Source organism: Pelobates fuscus, chromosome 4 (assembly GCF_036172605.1).
Source record: "Pelobates fuscus isolate aPelFus1 chromosome 4, aPelFus1.pri, whole genome shotgun sequence".
In the NCBI taxonomy this organism is placed as follows: Eukaryota; Metazoa; Chordata; class Amphibia; order Anura; family Pelobatidae; genus Pelobates; species Pelobates fuscus.
In genome coordinates, this window is record NC_086320.1 from 62471088 (window position 1) to 62490527 (window position 19440).

At 39.2% G+C, this 19440-nt stretch overlaps 1 protein-coding gene across 1 annotated transcript in view; it reads left to right on the forward strand.

The window, feature by feature from the left end:
- INTS8 (integrator complex subunit 8) overlaps positions 1 to 19440 on the forward strand; it is a 60925-nt gene that overhangs the window by 19332 nt on the left and 22153 nt on the right. The window contains exons 8-16 of the mRNA XM_063451226.1: positions 1463 to 1570; positions 2159 to 2311; positions 4884 to 4984; positions 7863 to 8004; positions 8168 to 8238; positions 8843 to 9018; positions 9534 to 9667; positions 15031 to 15141; positions 18512 to 18713. Coding sequence (XP_063307296.1) covers positions 1463 to 1570; positions 2159 to 2311; positions 4884 to 4984; positions 7863 to 8004; positions 8168 to 8238; positions 8843 to 9018; positions 9534 to 9667; positions 15031 to 15141; positions 18512 to 18713 — 1198 coding nt within the window. The remainder of the gene's footprint in view (positions 1 to 1462; positions 1571 to 2158; positions 2312 to 4883; positions 4985 to 7862; positions 8005 to 8167; positions 8239 to 8842; positions 9019 to 9533; positions 9668 to 15030; positions 15142 to 18511; positions 18714 to 19440) is intronic.

Below are 19440 nucleotides of genomic sequence, written 5' to 3' on the forward strand. Positions count from 1 at the left end.
GATAAAAGAAGTATTGCGATCCACACTAAAGAAGAAGTTGAAAATGTAATAAAAATGTCACCAACTCTGTGTTTAGTATATTTAAAATGATGTAAACTGACCATCTATTCAGTCAGTAATGTCATTACAGGCTATACCTTTTACTCCTAGGAAGATTTAACTTGGGGGAAAGGGGTGTCCTCTCGGCTCTCCAGCAATGGGAAATGATTTAGAATGGGGCTACCCAACCGGTAGATCCCCAGATGTTGTTGAACTACAACTCTCATGATGCTTTGTCATTCTAAAGGCATGCAAAGCATCATGGGGGTTGTAGTTCTACAACATCTGTGGATCTACCTGTTGGGCAGCCCTGATTTGGAAGAAGAATCTGAAGAGTTATCAAATAAGTGGTTAAAGTTATTTAAGGGGAGCACAGAAACAAAAGAAAATTAAATGTTTACCCTAACATCCCAATTTCTGGAAAGAGAGCATACCTCTTAGAAGCATTTACTGGTTGGAAGCCACATACTTTCAGGTGTAATGTGTTGCAGCTGGTAGTAATTGCTTTCCTTCTTATTAAGCCAAGTATATTTTTCATAATTCGTGCGTCTCATGTATAGATGAGGTTTGAGGGGCATGACCAGTTTGGGTTTTTTTGGTTTGGTTTTTGTAATGAGTGAAGGAAAAACAATGGGAAAAGTAAAGATGTGGAGAGGGTTTGGGTGAGCCTAAATTTAAAATATTCTTTATTCAGTCGATCACCTGGGCAGAAGGAGAGGAATAGATATTGTATTAGTCAATTCAAAGTGCTAACCCATACATTTAAAGCACTGAACAATTCTAGCCCCTCTTATATCTCTTCACTGATCCATAGGTATGCCCCTCCTCGTACCCTCCGCTCTGCCCGTGACTACCTCCTGACCGCTGCTCGCACCCGTACAGCCAACTCGTGCTTGCAGGACCTCTCGCGGGCGGCTCCTCTCCTATGGAATAGCTTGCCTACTGCCATCAGACTCTCCCCTAGTCTTCAATCATTTAAGAAGGGCCTTAACCCCTTAAGGACACATGACATGTGTGACATGTCACGATTCCCTTTTATTCCAGAAGTTTGGTCCTTAAGGGGTTAAAACCCATCTCTTCAGGAAAGCTAATGGCCTCCCAGAGTAATCTCTACCTTACATACCTGTCTCTTGCTCTCTCCTATGGGACAGTGCTTTGCTCTCTCCTCCAGCTCTGCTTCACTCCCACCCTACTTGACTGTCTTCTAGACTGTAAGCTCGTTTGAGCAGGGTCCTCTTCAACCTATCGTTCCTGTAAGTTTTCTTGTAATTGTCCTATTAATTGTTACATTCTCCCTCTCAAAATATTGTAAACTGCTACGGAATCTGTTGGCGCTATATAAATGGCAATAATAATAATTAATTAAGAAAAAAAATCCGTTTACAGTAAGTAAAAGTTCAGGCTTTGATTTCATATTTTACAGGTATCCTATGACCTGGGGACTGTTTATTTCCACCAAGGAGCCATAAACCCACTGTGTTATGAGAAAGCCAGAGACCGTTTTTTTAACACTAAGCAACTCCTTTCAAAGGTAACCTTCTATTATATCTCTTACTGTCTAGTTGTATAAAGGAGCAGAGGATTTTTTTTTCTCAATGTTAAATAAAGTGACAAAAAAGAATGTTATCAGTTAGGCTATTGTTACTTCATATTAAATGGCCTATTCAGTTTGTTTACACTGTGGTTATATGAACGCATAGTGTGAATAGACTGGGATGAGAACACCTGATAACCTCTATTTAATTTTTTTTATTTTTTTTTATTGGATTTTGTTTTAAGTCCAATTAGGGTCATGTTTTTTTAAACCATTTAGACTGGATGAGTGACATTGACTCACAATAATAGGGATGTATGTTTTTCATCCTAAGTTTTATATGTTTTACTATAATGCAATATTATTATTATTATTTATAAAGCACAATACTAGGAGAACTTGACTCAGAGAAAATGTTTCTAAATTATAACATTTTGTAAATTCTGGAAACACATGTGATGAGGCAATAAGTAAAACTTTGCTTTTTCTGGGGGTTTACAAAGATTATAAAAATACTAACCTTTTGATCAACTAAGAAACAATCCTAAATGTTTTTTATCTGTTCCTTTTTGTTTTTTTTCTTAGATTGGCGCTGCATCAAACCTTTTCTCAATAGATGACAAGAGGCTAGCGGGATACTGTCAAGCATGTGGAGTTCTGGCACCTTCAAACTTAGTTGTCCAGCAGTCGACACCTTACAGCCTGATCCATAGTTACATGAAGGCTGGCAATTACCAGGTGACTCCGTAACCATTCTAATATCACGTTATTTTATTTATGTATTCTCATTATCTCTTGTTTTTTATGATATAAGGAGGAAAATTTAACACTCCTCCTGGAAGTTTGTGTTCCTTGCAGACATCTGTAAACATCTGCTAGCAGAGTACATCTGAGAGTGGTAACATTTTATCAAAATTAACGTAACATAATTTGTCCAAAAGAAAAAAAAATTCCCCCCCTTCCTTGTCAAGAACTGTCAAGGAAAGAAAATGACATGGTTTATAAAAACTTTGTCTCTAAAAAAAATAAAAAGTTAAAGGACAGGCTGGTTTTTACCCCATTTTAAATGTATTATATAGACCCCCTGGATCAGGGCCTACATGTGGGTCCTCCTGCTATTTCATTTTTTCCCCAGTGATTGGAATTGGAACATATTAAAGGACCACTATAGTGTCAGGAAAACATACTCGTTTTCCTGGCACTATAGTGCCCTGAGGGTGCCCCCACCCTCAGGGTCCCCCTCCCGTCGGGCTCTGGAGAGAGGAAGGGGTTAAAATCTTACCTTTCTCCAGGGCCGGCCAGGGAGCTTTGCTCCTCCTCTCCTCCTTCCTCTCAACGTCATTGGCTGAATGCGGAATGCGCAGCGGGAGCCGCGCGCGCATTCAGCCGGTCACATAGGAAAGCATTTACAATGCTTTCCTATGCACGCTGGCGTCTTCTCACTGTGATTTTCACAGTGAGAAGCACGCAAGCGCCTCTAGCAGCTGTCATTGAGACAGCCACTAGAGGTTTTGGAGGCTGGATTAACCCTCAGTATAAACATAGCAGTTTCTCTGAAACTGCTATGTTTATAAAAAAAAAAGGGTTAATCCTAGAGGGACCAGGCACCCAGACCACTTCATTAAAGGGACACTCCAGGCACCCAGACCACTTCTGCTCATTGGAGTGGTCTGGGTGCCAACTCCCACTACCCTTAACCCTGCAAGTGTAATTATTGCAGTTTTTTTAAAACTGCAATAATTACCTTGCAGGGTTAAGTCCTCCCCTAGTGGCTGTCTATTAGACAGCCACTAGAGGACACTTCCTGCTCTATAGCACAGGTTTTCTGTGCTAGAGCGTCGCTGGACGTCCTCACGCTGTGTGAGGACCTCCAGCGTCGCTCTATTCCCCATAGGGAAGCATTGAAAGAAATTTTCAATGCTTTCCTATGGGGTGCGCTCATGCGCGGCATTGCCGCGCATGCGCATTAGATCTCCTCAGCCGGCGGGCGAGATCAGTCTCGCCCACCGGCCGACGTAAGCAGAAGGAGGAGCGGCGGGGGAGGAGGAAGCAGCGACGTGGGACTTGTCGCTGCCTCTGGTAAGTCACTGAAGAGGTTCTCACCCCTTCAGCAACTGGGGATTGGGGGGTGGGAGGGAGAGGGACCCTCCAGTGCCAGGAAAACGGATCGTTTTCCTGGCACTGGAGTTTCCCTTTAAGCTGAAGTGGTCTGGGTGCCTAGAGTGGTCCTTTAAATCACCCAGGTAAACCATTTACTATAGAGGCATTACCTTCCTCAGTGTAGAGACTAAGGTGTTTTTGTTACATATTGATATTAATTAAATTACGGTCAAGTAATTGAGTCACTGACTAAATTTTACAGCAGAAGAATGGGTTGCCGCAATAATGCAATGTATGTAGTAACCTTTAAGGAAAAAGTGTAATGGTACACTTTTTTTTTTGTTTTTGTTTTTTTATAAATTAGCCTTCTTGCACTCCCCTGGCTGTCAATTAGACAACCAGTCCTGTTCCTTCCGTTACTTCCTGGTTTGGTTAGCTCAGTGGAGCTAAACTCTCTAGAGGCAGCAATTGCTCAGAGCACCTGCTTTGCAAAGACTACTCATTGAGCTGTATTGGGGAGTCTGTAATTGGACAGTTACAGAATTTCTGGGCGGGGTTAGAAGTGGAGGGCCGCACAAGAGATCTGTGGCTTTTGCATGCTTTTTTTAAAAACCTTTTCAATATACCTTCAATAAATAATTAAATGCATCCATGTTTTTACTGGGGGTATATCAACTAAATAGTAATATATAGTAATATATGAGTGTGTGTGTGTGTATATATATAATATATTATAAACTGGTGTGCAGATTTTTGTTTAACATTGTATTTTGTGTGTGTGTGTGTGTGTGTGTATGTATGTATGTATGTATGTATATATATATATATATATATATATATATATAATTATAAACTGGTGTGCAGATTTTTGTTTAACATTGTATTTTTTGTGTGTGTGTGTATGTATATGTGTGTGTGTGTAATATATATATATATATATATATATATATATATATATATATATATATATATATATAAATAATATAGGCTAGCACTCACGGTCTTGTAGTTAAAAAAAAAAAAAAATCATCTTTATTCAGTTATTCCATAAAATCTCGACGTTTCAGCCCACGTCCTGGGCTTTCTTCAGGAGCAACAAACAGAATTAAAGGGATACTGCACTGCCCAAATGTAAAATATTTAATCGTTAATTAAGTTTTCGTTACTTCCATTTTATGCTCATTTTAATGTTTCTTTTTCTGTTTTAAAGGGCATATTAAAGATCTTTTTGGAAGATAATGCTACCTGCAGTTTACCGGACCAGTTTAGACAGTCTATTCTGCGAGAACTTTTCCAGAAATCACAGCATGGGTAAATAACTGTATAAATAGACTTTTTTTTTGTTTTAAAGAGTATGTTAGTAGATTCAAGAGACTGACTGGCTCATTGTCTAGAGCTGCGGCAAATAATATGGATTCTTAACAATATGGCCCTGCATATTTAGGATCCATTATCTTTCATTGTATGATGCCACAGATTACCGTGAATGCTTTTCAAAAAAAAGAATTGTAGTCTGTGCTTTTCTGTAAGAATAATTTTGTTTGGCAGAACATTGTGATTGCCTTGTTTAAGATAATATTGAGATCATCATTTGTGAAAGAGAGAGCAACTGCACTGTGGAGTTCATCTCATCGCTGGAATTTTCTTTTCCTCATTCGTTATTATATAAGGGGTCCATAATTTAAACCATTTAAACGAATATACTAAGATTATTTTTTTTAACCTTACATTGCTGCTTTTAAAAATACTTTTTTGGGATGCACAGTCCCACCCTGAGGTTTTTATAGAAACATAGAATGTGACGGCAGATAAGAACCATTCGGCCCATCTAGTCTGCCCAATTTTCTAAATACTTTCATTAGTCTCTGGCCTTATCTTATAGTTAGGATAGCCTTATGCCTATCCCACGCATGCTTAAACTCCTTTACTGTGTTAACCTCTACCACTTCAGCTGGAAGGCTATTCCATGCATCCACTACCCTCTCAGTAAAGTAATACTTCCTGATATTATTTTTAAACCTTTGCCCCTCTAATTTAAGACTATGTCCTCTTGTTGTGGTAGTTTTTCTTTTTTTTTTTTGAATATAGTCTCCTCCTTTACTGTGTTGATTCCCTTTTATGTATTTAAATGTTTCTATCATATAGAGTGCTGTATAATGTAACTCTTCTCATTCTCAGCCATGAGACTGATTGCTCGTTAAATTATGAAATCTGAAGCATCTGAAATAACTACTTTTTGTGTTTGTTACAAACAAAAACACATATTTTGGACTTTATACCAGTTTTAAGATCTATAGACAAATGTCAAGGTCATCTCATGGGAGGTATACTCACTGTAATCTAGTTAATGAATTGTACTTGTGAACGTGGTGTTGCTTGTGTTTTATTAACATCTGTAAATACCCAAGAAACTAATCCCAGTTTCTCAAAAGTTATAAGATGCTTTATCCCACATCAAGGGTTACAGGTGACCCTGCAAAGACCACTTACCCGAAAGGATATGGCCTAGAAATTATTCTCTATATTTTTTTAAATGAGACCTGCTAATGTAAAGCTTTTATTTGTATATTTTGTATAGGGTATTGCAACTGTGAATTTATTTTGGATGCTGCAAGTTTTTTAGTTCAAAACTATTTAATTGGGGGGCGAGGTCTGGCTGCCAGGCTAGGCGGCAGCCATCTTTGTTGGCTCTGCTCCCCTGCCCCAATAAACGTCAAAATTCACACACACAGAGCTCCCCAAAGCCTGCGAAAATACTAAATACATCTTGGGGAACATCCGGGCCAATTGAACTCGATTTAGATCAGTTTATAAGGAGTTACTAAGGCTGCCGACACTTTGGGCCTACTCCCGCGCATGGCTGGCCCCACATAACGTAAAGGTGATGACTGAAAAGCCTGCTGACATGCATAGAGAAGCCTGGTGCTGCTGACCGTGAGACCACCTGGGATGGCCAGGGGTCCAACCCTAGCTGGTGGGGGTTATCCCGGCCCCCGACTGGTTGCCACAGAAGAAGGTGATCTTTCCGGCTTGGACTCCGGGCCTGAGAGGAACGGACTGCCCTATTCTATTTGTTTGCTAACCCTCTAATGCCGTGCTGGTCTGACTGCTTTGTGGGGTGGGGGCTTTTTTTTTATATATGCTTATATTGTGTTTTCCCCTTTTTTGGGGGGGGGGGGGATGACTGGTGCTCACCATCTGCGCGTGCTATACTGTTACCCAGGAAGAGGTCCAGCTACCATATTATTCGCTGGATTGCATGCAGGTGTTAGGCCTTTTTGTCCCAGCTCCACAATGGGTGGGAATTTTTATTTTTTTTATCATTATTGTTTTCTATTCTCTTTCTGTCATGTTCGATATACAACACAAATTGAGATGACTGGCTTATTTGGTGGCTCCCATTATTATTTTTAAAAGAGCAACAACTTATTGACGCAATTGTTTCATTTATTTATTTTTCCTTTTTTTCTTTCAACCTAAGTGTTCAACCTATGCAAATGTTCCGCCTAAGTTGTCGGCCTCTTTACCTAACATATGATATTGCTAAAGTGTGTGTGTATATAACCAATGTTGCAGAATTCCCTCTTTTATTGCATAATTAAAAATTTTTAGCCCTGTTTAGGCATACAGTTTTGATATTTTATCATGCTAAACCAGACATACGCATGCATATGATATGCTGTAGAATTGTATGAAGCACCTGTGACATGAGTACCAATTGGCATTTACAATTTCTGCATATGTTCAGTGATACTGCTTGCATCCTAACTCTGCCTTCAAGGGCTATGTTCAACACAGATTACCAGCATAGCGCTGAGAAGACTTTGGTACCCCTTTGTTCACATACCTAAACGAAGCCTTACTATGATGACTAGACATGCGGTGCCATGTTTTCAATCTATGCATATGTTTTGTATCACTGCTTTTTATCCATATTTGACTACAAAAGGCTATGTTCCACCATGCTGGCAAACGCGTACCTTGTATTACGCTAGTAATGATAAATCAATAAAAATTATTTAAAACAAAACTATTTTAAATTCTTTAGATCTTATTTATTTTGATATTTCATTTTTTTCATTCAGTTTGTCTATAAGATTGAAGCACAATCATCAACATACATTTGATAGAATCTGTTATTGATTAATAAGGCATTTTAATTGTTACAAAATCACTTGCTATCCTACAGCAATGGAGCTCTTTCAGAGATCTGCTTCAAAATCTGTGCATGCAACACAATTTGTGATATTCTTCATGGGCGACCGGTGGGAGTTCAGTTTAACCAGCTATTCATGAGGCCAAATAAAGAGAAGATTGACTATATTCTTGAGGTACGACTACATTAGTTCTATGACTTGGCCATTGCCACGTATACTTCTGAGTTGTTGTTTTTTTTAATCTTTAGTCTGATAGTTCATTGGGGGGCGGATTTTAAATAATTAAAACAAAAATGTACGAACCATAAAGATATATATATATAATATAATCCTATAGGTGTGTTCCAAATCACTGAAATTTGAGCAAGCAACCGAATCTGAGAGAAGAACAATTGCATCATTTCTAAAGTGAGTATCTGAGCTTTGTAATCTTTTTTTATTTAGTATTGTTTAAGCGACAACTTTTTACCCACTGGTGTATAAGAGATGCAGTGAATGACTTTGATCTTAATAAAATTGTGTAATATGTCATACTGATACAGACAGAGTGCAGAAATTATCCTACGCTTGTCATGTAGAGGTGTTAAAAGCAGAAGATGGTTGTTGCTCACAAACTAACCTGCCTCCTGCACCCTCAGTCAATCCATGTCCTCAAAGTGTGACAATACTGACATTGAAAATGCTGAAGTGTTATTTCCACAATATCAATATGCCAAACTGAGGCAGTCCCGGAAGATCCTGGTTTATGTCAAACCATCCATAAGTGGTATTACTTAAAACTGGGGAACCGTTCCAGACTTTTTAGGTGACATAACCATTACTGCAAACTTTAGCAGTTCTAGTATATAGATTGTTCTTTTACCTATTCAGAGTTGTGCGTGTGTTTGGTTTTATAGTTAAGTAGCTTTTATTTACACGTTGTACTCAATTGGTCCTGCGAAAAAGAAAGAAATACAAATGCATGTGTGCATAAGCACATAATCTCCATTTTTATTTGAAATGTCTTCTGTAGGAACCTTTGTATGGGGATGGATGATCTGCAGTTGGTATTCATGATTTCTTCCCATGAGCTCTTTATCAAACTGCTGACTGAGGATGAAAGGAAGATTTTGTTGGAGCAGATTAGAAAGAGAACATCGCGAGTCAATCTCTGCACCAAACCTGTGACTTCTTTCTATGATATTCCAGGTTAGATGTGATGCATTATGGTCCGACCCAATGATCTGGAGTCAATCAAAAGTTATAGTAGACAAAGATTTCCTGTAAAACATTGGTTTTATAGTAGAATACTGCATTCTTATATCACACAATTGGTTGCTTAGGACATATTTATATGTGAAGGAAATGCCTGGGAAACTGTCAGAGTTAAGTTGACATAGCTGTGCAATGTGGGTCAAAGTGAACTTTGTCATTAGTGTGTGTTGATCCCAATTCCGGTAAACAACCATTTATTCATTTGATACGCATGTGCCCTAAAACAGGCATGATTTCCATCAGCCTTGTAAGAGGGAACAAATAATACCTGAATAAAGGAATCGCAGTTAAGTTAATACAATAGCATTGACATTTCCATGGTACAAAATGTGACCGTGACCTGTGATGGAAGGTAACATTTCTGAAGATAGATTCCTTTATATGATCTGTCTTTGTAAAAGTAATGGAATTAAAATGCTCGCTGTCCATAAAAGGATTGTCTGTTTCAGCCTCTGCCAGTGTTAACATCGGTCAGTTGGAACATCAGCTCATACTGACTATGGACCCCTGGAGAATCCGCCAGATCTTGATAGAACTTCATGGCATGAAGTCTGATAGTCAGTACTGGATGGTGTCACATAAGGTAATATGGTGTGAATGAAGGTATCGTGAGTTTGTGTGATCTTTAACAGCCGTAGAGCAGATGGACGACTGACCATGGTATTGCACAGATCAGTGTCCTAAATGGTTAATCTTCACTTGTGAAGGCTAGTTAAAGGAGAAAGCCATGATTGATAGATAAAAATGACATCTATCACAATCTGTATATGGAAATACACTTTTATGCATAACCACAAATAACGAACACGGTGTAAACCAAGGCAGGCACTCCCCTAAATGTCAAACCGCCATAGCATATAAATAAACCAGGATGCACACCTAAGGCTACTGAAAAAGCTATACACACTTATTTAATACCATAGTATAATAAGTATACACAAGAATAACAAAAGAAACTTAGGGGGGTCTTTGTGGCTTGTGTCCTGCCCTGATAGGCTATCGTTGGTACATTGCTACATATTGGCTGTTAGTCTAGCCAGGGCCGGCTTAAGAGCCCAGTGGGCCTGGTGCTGATAATTATGATGGACCTAATTACAAAATCGTATTGACCAAAAACACTAAAACAGTCCTACCTCCTAAGCGTCATGTATCTGATGGAGATGGTGCTGGAGGGAAACTCATAGGATGCAACTATGAGAAAACACTACCCTTTGCTAATCTCACGCTTTCATCTTTCAAGTAAACCCATACCCCCTAACAGCAGTGTCCAGTAAAGCAGGAAGTCTATGGAAGCGGTAAAAGGGTGGGCCACTGACACAAATCACATAACCAGAACGTCCGAAAGGGTGAACATACACAAAAAAGGGGCATGTATGTGTCCCCACGTCTCCCAGACCCTTAGTGTCTGTGTCCCCATGTCTCCCAGTGTCCCCATGTCACTAGGACACTGGGAGACATGTGGACACAGATACTAGGGAACACTGGGAGACCTGGGGACACTGAGACTCATGGGGACACTGGGAGACATGGGGCACTGAGACACTGTGATATATAGGGGATACTGGAGACTTGATAAAGACCTGGGTACAGGTCAAAATGTTGCGGTGTCCTATAAACATGCTTAAGCCCTTAAGGACCAAACTTCTGGAATAAAAGGGGGATCATGACATGTCAGACATGTCATGTGTCCTTAAGGGGTTAAAGCTATCACAGTGAGAGCCTGAGATTTTTTTTATTTTATACTAGACACGACGGTCACGAAGACACTATGGGCACTGAGAGGCATGGGGCACTGAGAGACATGGAGCACTGAGCCACTCTGATACATAGGGGAAACTGATACTTAGGGGACATTGGAGACTTGAATAAGCACAGGTCGAAACGTTGCGGTGTCCAATAAACCTGCCTAAATCTATCACAGTGAGTGGCTCAAGATTTTTTCTTTTATACTAAAGGACACTGACACTAAGGAGCCATTGGGAGACTAGGGGACTTTGGGAGACTAGGAAACACTGAGACACTAGGGACACTGGCACACTACAGACACTGAGAGACATCAGGGACACATGGGGATACTGAGATACTAGGGACACTGGCTGGGAAACATGGGGAGTGCCCTATGTCTCCTAGGTCTCAAAGTCGCCCAATGTCTCCCTGTGTCTCCATGTCTCTCAGTGTCCCCTAGTGTCTGTGTCCCCATGTCGCCCAATGTCCCCTAGTGTTTGTATCCTCATGTCTCCCAGTGTCCCCTAGTGTCTCAGTGTCCCCATGTCGCCCAGTGTCCCCTAGTGTTTGTATCCTCATGTCTCCCAGTGTCCCTTAGAGTCTGTGTCCCCATGTCTCCCAGTGTCCCGATGTCATGAAAGACATGGGGACACATGGGAACACTGGGAGACATGGGGACACATGGGAACACTGGGAGACATGGGGCCACTGAGACACTATGGACAGTGGCTGGGAGACATGGGGACACACAATAGGGGCCACTGGGAGACATGGGGCCACTGTGTCCCTAGTGTCTCAGGGTCCCCATGTTCCCCAGTGTCCCAATGTCTCAGCGTCCCCATGTCTCGGAGCTGATGTCTGGACTCTCTGTGCAGAGCTGCTCCCTCGCGGATCAGTGAGTAGAGAGAGGCAGTGAGGGAGATGCCGTAACTTCTTATCACTACCTCTCTCCACACAAACAGCGACCCCTACTGTCCAGCGCTGGTATTGCTGAATAATCTCTGTTTATACTGAGACAGACATTTGTATTGTCGGTATTACTGCAATACCGGCACCGGCTAGGCAGCCTCAAATACCTGAGAAATACTTCTGAGAAATACCTGGCAACCCTAAGAAATACATGAGAAATACCTGGCAACCCTAAGAGTAGTGTGTAAAAAAAAAAAAAAAAAGTTTAAAAAAAATTATTATTATTTTTTTTTTTTTTTTTAAATCAATGGGCCTATTCCATGGGCCTGGGCCTGGAGCTGCAGCTCCATCAGCCCCTATGTTAATCCGGCCCTGAGTCTAGCCTTTGTCCACTGTTTATTTTTTGTTATTCTTGTGTAAACTTATTAAACTATTGCATTAATAAAGTATTTATTGCTTTTATAGTAGTCTTAGGTGTGCATCCTGGATTATGTATATACATAAAAATGATAACATAAAGAAGATATATATATATATATATATATATATATATATATAGATATCGGTAAGTATGTATAAATATAATGTGTCTATTTATATAAAGTAAAAATAGTAAGGTAAATCTTTAAATAAATTCAAAGAAGTAAATACGCAAAGGGATATTTTAAAAATATATCTCATAAAGTATGATTCTAGGCAAATAGAACCGCAATGAAAGGGCAGCAGTGATCTGATTGAGAGTGATGGGGGTGGGGGTTAGAGTAAATAGTTGCCTGTGTAACAGCAGCAAACCATTAGCAAGTGATACAATATGTGAAGTGAGGACATTCCAAACCTCTACGTCTAGTGTGTACATGAGAAATATTTGGTTAAGGAGAGAATTAATCACATTTCTACATTTTGTGAAGATGGGGTAAGGCAAAATGTGACTACATATTGCCAATCAATGAGATGATGGAAAACATTAGTTCACAAACTAATATTTTGGAAACTTTATGTGGTTAGGGGAGGATGGATTTGGGAGAGAAATGCAGTCACACAATGAATAATAATGTGCAATGATGAGTGGAGCAAAGAAAAAACACCAAGTATAGAGAGGATGAGGAAAATAAAATTAAAAATAAAGTACAATACAGACTTTATATTGGTATGCAGGTTCCTCCAAACGATGTAGTTATATGTAAAAAAGACAAAGATATACAATAATAGTGCAGATAGTTAACACTGAGAGAAACCGTGTTTCTCATCTATTAAACAGAACTTGATGTCACTTGCTGCAACCTTTTCATAATAAAGTGCATTCAATATATGTGCAAAATGACAGATTTATTTCTGCTACATGCAGGGAAAAAAAACATCAATACAAGTCAAATATAAAAGTAGTTTAGATACTAAACAAAATAAAGTTAAAAAAGGGTGGTTGGCCCCTTACTAAAAATGGTGGTGAGTTTAAACAGCATACGCTGTAACTCACAAACTTCGCTTTGAATGGTGGGGTGGCAGGCAGGCAGGCTGTAATTAGCTTCCCGGGCTCGGACGGTCTGTAAATCCGCTGGTCTGTGTAGATTTCCAAAGATCAGCTCTGAGTACCGTGCAGTAACAAGCTCCTCCCCCTTACGCGACGTCAACGCGTTTCGCCATATTGCGGCTTCCTCAGGACGTGTTCATAACCGCCATGTTGGTTGTGGGCATATATAGGGCAATGTCCTCTGTGATAGGTTACTTCATGATTAACTTAATTGCAATATAACGATCAATAAAGGGACTATAATATCCACTTTAAAACATAAATAATTCATTCTATACAACTCATATCAATAATACCAATTAAAAATCTGTAAAAAAGGATTGTTCACAAAGATCGATTTTTTTTTTTTTTAGTTCATTCAATAGAACCGTTCTTTTTTCTTAAAGTGAACTCATTATTTATAAAGTGCCAAAATATAACATCTAATGAATCCATAAAAAGAGACCATATTTTGTGAGAGTAGCAGCCAATGTAATAGCATCTTAATGGAAAGACTTTATATGAAGAATATGCATATTAAAAATAAAAAAAATCACATATAAATTGAGGAGTTACAACATATTATGTAGTCCTAATATAGATAAAAACAAAAATAAATATACAAATAACTTCCTTTAATGTATACAATTTCCACTTATTATATATACAAAAGGGAGAAAAAAAGAGAAGTTAGTCTTGAAATTAAGATGGTTCATTGTTCCTTATTTTCAAATAAAGACATAAATTATCTTATTTAAATCGTTTAAGTGAAAACTTAATTATACTAAAGTGCAAATATGCATAAACCAGTGCAGAAAATATATAATTACACAGTAAAAGGGTGCATATTTGTAATTGTAAAATTGGAGATACTAAATATATATATATATACACAAATATTTACAAATTCTGGCACTCTTCCCACAAATAAACTCTCAGAAGACTTCAGACCAAGGTGCTTCTCAGTGCAAAATATAAAATCCAAAAAATGAGAGCACTCACTGGTTTTGAAAAACTGTGTATTCAAATGCTAGGCAAACAAATCAACGTTTCGACCGTCAAGCGGTCTTTATCAAGATGCCAAATCAATACAAAAACAGACAATATATAGCATGTCTAAAGATAAACTTACCCTATCACCGTGTAAAACCCATTACTCCGACATGCCCCTGTGACCGGCGCCAAAAATCGCGTCCTGACGTGCGTGATGACGTCATGTCATGTGATCGCAACTCTAACAGTTGCCTAGTTACGGACACACCATGTGACGTGAGGTCATGTGATCGCAACTGGTGTCAGTTGCTTAGAAACAGATAAATACTGTGAACTATAGTGTGATATGAATCGGAGAAAGATAAAAACATGCATGGAGGATGAAAGTATTATTCAATAGCTGAATTAAATGCTCTAATATATATTGAGAATTATGATGCAGGCATATGAATGGCATTCATGAGCCATTTCCTTCCTATTCTAACATTGCCATTCATATGCCTGCATCATATTTCTCAATATATATTAGAGCATTTAAGATGCTAAAAAGTATTCAATGCCACCTGTTTAGATAAAATTGTACATTTGTTCAAAAAGCTATGGAAACAAACCATTCCTAATGCTCTACACATATAGAACCTCTTAAGCATTATATTTTGATGGGAAAGGATTCTTCAACACACAGTTTTAATTTTGTTGTTTTTTGTTTTGTTTCCTCTTTTCCTCATTGTTCTTTCATATGCTGCCCATTGTCTGCTTCCAAAATACATTTGCATTTGGTTAACTCAAAAGATGTGTGAATATCTTTGCAGTGGGAAGTGCCAATGATATACAGTGGAATTATCCTGGGGATTAAAGACAACCTAACACGAGATCTCATTTACATCCTGATGGCCAAAGGCTTACACTGCAGTGCTATTAAGGTGAAGCCTACTTATTGTCTTTAACCGGTTTGATTTAGGGAAATAAAGACTTTTAAAGTCTGAAGTAGATGTTATTTTGCACAGTGTAACTTTTGCTCCTGTCATCTGAACTTTGATGTGTTTAAACTGGATCTTATTTAAGTGGTCACCGCCCTGAAAAAATGTTCTGTAATGCTTGACAATTTTCAAAAATATTCATTTTGTAATGTTTAAACCAGAGGTGCTGTGTCAGTGTAAGGCGCTAGAGGCAAGTTTACATCAAAAGTTTGAAAAGCTGCTCAACACTCGTGTTAATACCTCTTACTTAACACAAAAACATGCAAACCAGATAGTGAAATATTGTTTGAGTGGCGAGAACCCACACATCAAACAAAAAGCAGTGGAGCGCTAAATTTCTACACTTACCCTTAAATAAGGGAATATAGTTAAAACAGAGTGTCTAAAGGAGAAAAATAGACAAAATATGGTGCAGTATGACTAAAACAAGTAGAATATTATATTTTTCGTATGAAGCACACTCAGATGGTGCAGAGCCTTATGGGGGATAGGCTCAAATCTCATGCGTAGAGGTATTTTAAGAGAATACCAAAACTTCTTCAGTGTAGAGATGTTGAGTACTCAGAGATAAAGGGGGAGATAAGACAAAATATAGTGTGTTATCCTCACTAAAAACGTGAAAAACGTAAGGTAGTCACTGCTCACCTTGTTGAGGGCTAAAGTACTGGGCTCTCAGAATAAATGTGCACTGTGCCTTTAAGAGGGCACAACTCTTCTTTATAGCAGAGGACACTGGCAAGATGTGGAACTTGAATACATTTATTAACCAAAATATAAGGTAAATTAAAACAGCAAAATAAAAAAATACCACAAATGTTCAGTCCAAACAATGAAGTTGCCGTCCAAAGCAGTCCGAGACGCGTTTCACCTGAACCAGCAGCCTTTTTTAATCGGTATTGATATATTATTTTGTAATGTTTGTCTGTCGTTTTTTTTGTGCTTTACTTAGTACCTTTTAAAAAAATTAAATAGAAATTCTTATACAAATTAGATACATCCCAACTCAAATATTGCAGAAGTAACCCTAGATCAGACTAAATCCCAGAGGGATTAGTGCTTCGTATAGATACCAAGAGGGTAAAGAAAGAGCAGTGACAAGGAAGAAAAACTCCCAAGAAGGGTAATAATAAAGGAGAGGAGGAGACATGGAAATTAAAAGTGTTAAAGGACCGCTATAGTGTCAGGAATACAAACCTGTATTCCTGTCACTAGTTCTGGTACGATTGTTTAGGCTCTGACCCCCCTTGCCTCACTTTGAAAGGTGATTTTACTCCCCTTTTCTCCCATGCTGTTCTGGTCTCGCAGCAGATGGCTCTGCCTGGTCCAGCCTTCATTGCTGAGATCATCAAACTTGATGATCTCCGCCAATCCAATGCTTTCCCATAGAAAAGCATTGAGAGGCAATTGCTCATGCACAGCAAGCCGCTGCACCAGCCACCATATCCTCATAGAGGTGCATTGAATCAATGCATCTCCATGGGGACCGTTGAGCGCCTCCCGGCAGAGTGTGGAGACACTGAGCGTAGGTGCTGTACACTGTTCAGCACTGACACAGGAAGTACCTTTAGTGACCTTCTGAGTGACAACCATTAGATGTGTTACTAGGCACCAATGTCACCATTTTTTTTCTGCATAAAAGCCTGTATGGACAGACTATAGACACATTACATTAAGCTGATGTGGTTCTGGTGACTATAGTGTCTCTTTAAAGGTAAAAAAAGAATGAAATAACTGGAATGACGACTACTAACCCTTTAGTGGCTCAATCGCCAGTCTTTCCACACCCCAGAATTCTGCTAATAACAAGATTTTACTCTTTTTCTTGTTCTTCATCCAGACAGTTTAACCAGATGTTGGTAGGATGGGCTCGTATACAGGGCCATATTAAGAGCTCATTGGGACTGGTGCTGACAGTTATGATGGGCCTAATTACAGAATCATATCGACAGAAAACACTAAAACACGTATGCCTCCCAAGCATCCTGTATCTGGCAGAGGTGGAGCTTGAGGGAAACTCACAGGCTATAGCTATAAGAAAACACATACTTTATGCTAATGTCTCACTTTAATCGTTCAAGTAAATCCATACCCCCTAACAGCAGTGTCTGGTGAAGGAGGATGTTGATGGGTGGAGTAAAAGGGCAGGCCATTCCACTAACGCGAATCGCGTAACCAGAACCACCCAAAGGGGCAAACATGTCCCAAAGAATCTGCCCGAAGAATTGGGTCAGCCTGGCATGAATGCATGTCAGGCTGCGTGTGAATCGTGCAGGCTGGCCAACTAAGGGCATAGTATGCAGACAGCAAACTGAGCTAGGCATAAATGAGTCTAATGATGTGCTTGCTCCAAGCTTTCTAAGGACTGTCCTCTAGCACTCGCTAGTCCATTCCTCTCCTAACCTTCTTACTAGCAGGCAGAAGCTCCTGTTATACAGGCTGGGACAGAGAAAATGTGTATGTAGAAGAAAGGCGGCATGCCACAGAGTTCTAGAGACTGAAGCAGCAAGAGCATTTGCATAGTGCACAAAGTCAGCTTTACCTTAACTAATTTCATTGTCAGCTAAGTTTTGTTCCCCTACATCCCTCTTATTATTATTATTTTTTTTTTAGAGATGCGCATGGGCCTGGAGCTGCAGCTCCATCAGCCCCTATGTTAATCCGGCTCTGCTTGTATACATGAAATATCCTCAGAGATAGGTTACTGTTAAGTGTTTTTTTCCGCAGGGTGATCCATTCGTTTTTGTTTGTTTTTATTCTTGGCAGAGATAAAGAGATCTTTACTTAAAGAGACACTACTGGCACCCAGACAGCTCATTGAAGTGGCCTGGGTTCAGTGTTCCTGTCCATTTAACCCTGAAATTGCAATTATTGCAGTTATTGATAAACTGCAATATTTACCTTTTGAGGGTTAACTCCACCTATAGTCACCTAACTGCCACTGGAGGTCCTCATACTTTGCATGGATTCAGGTAATTGACAAAATGTTTTTTTAACCCTTTCATCACTAGGGGTGGGGGTTCCTTTTAAAGAAACACTTTAGTGTTAGGAATACAAAGATATATTCCTAACCCTAATATTTTCCTTTGCCCCATGCCCCACCTTACTTACCTAATTCTAAAGTTGATGTCTCACATATAATGCATGATAATAGTCTGGGTGCTTATACCAATCTTCAAACCGTTGCTGTCTAATATTGGATCAGCAGCTCAGTTAACTGGTCTTCCTCCAGTTTGACACAATACCTGTGGTCAGAACTGTTTTGTGCCTGTTTTCTCTTGTTACTTTCTTACTATATAAATGTGTGCATTCCTAGGATTTTCTTTATGCCAAGCAGTTGCTGTCTGCCTGCTTAGAGCTGGTGACTGAGTTTTCTCCTAAGCTGCGCCAGGTCATGTTGAATGAGCTACTTCTTGTAGACATTTACACCCATGAGGCTGTGCAGAACCCCCCGGTGGAACGTCTTCCTCCAGAACTGGTCAGCCGAGTCCGAGGCTACCTGGAAATGCGGATACCAGGTAAAGGTGTTTTTTGGTTTGATTTTATTTTATATTCTTATTTTGCATTATTGATGTAAATCCAATCAGGGCAGCTACATTTTTTATTTTTTTTTAAACCTTGCACATTTTGAACTTTTTATTAGCATCCCTATTTAAAGGGGTGATATGGTCAACATTATTTAAAGGGAATCTGTCACTACTCTGAAATTAACATTATTGGAAAAAGCATTAAAAATCGACTAACTCGCAAAGCCCTCGGCAAACATTGCAAATTGTACTCAGCTGCAGAATAAAGATGTGTGGGTTACTGCAATTAATTCTTTTCACACTGAAATACATATTTGTTAAATTTAGACATAAGTGAACGTAATATTAAAGATCCTGAGAAGGGACAGTTACAGTTCTCCGTTAATGGCCTTAACCCGTTCATACTCTGGAGGCTCTGTGTTGCACAAAGGTTTCCATATACAGTGTAATTTACTGTCGAGCAGGGTTGTTTGAGTGCAGGACTTATCTCACATTGCAGTGATGCTCCACATTAAAAACTAAGTTTAAGTATTGTCAGATAATGGGACATAAGATAAGCTCATACAATCAGTGCAGGGGGTTTACATAGAATCTGGATACATTGGGATGAACTGGCTAGTTTAAAATGGTCAAAAACAAAGTTCTGTGTTTTGCACACAAAAAAAAAGAATTGACTTACAAATAGTACTGAACATGATCTTGTATTATGCAGATTATT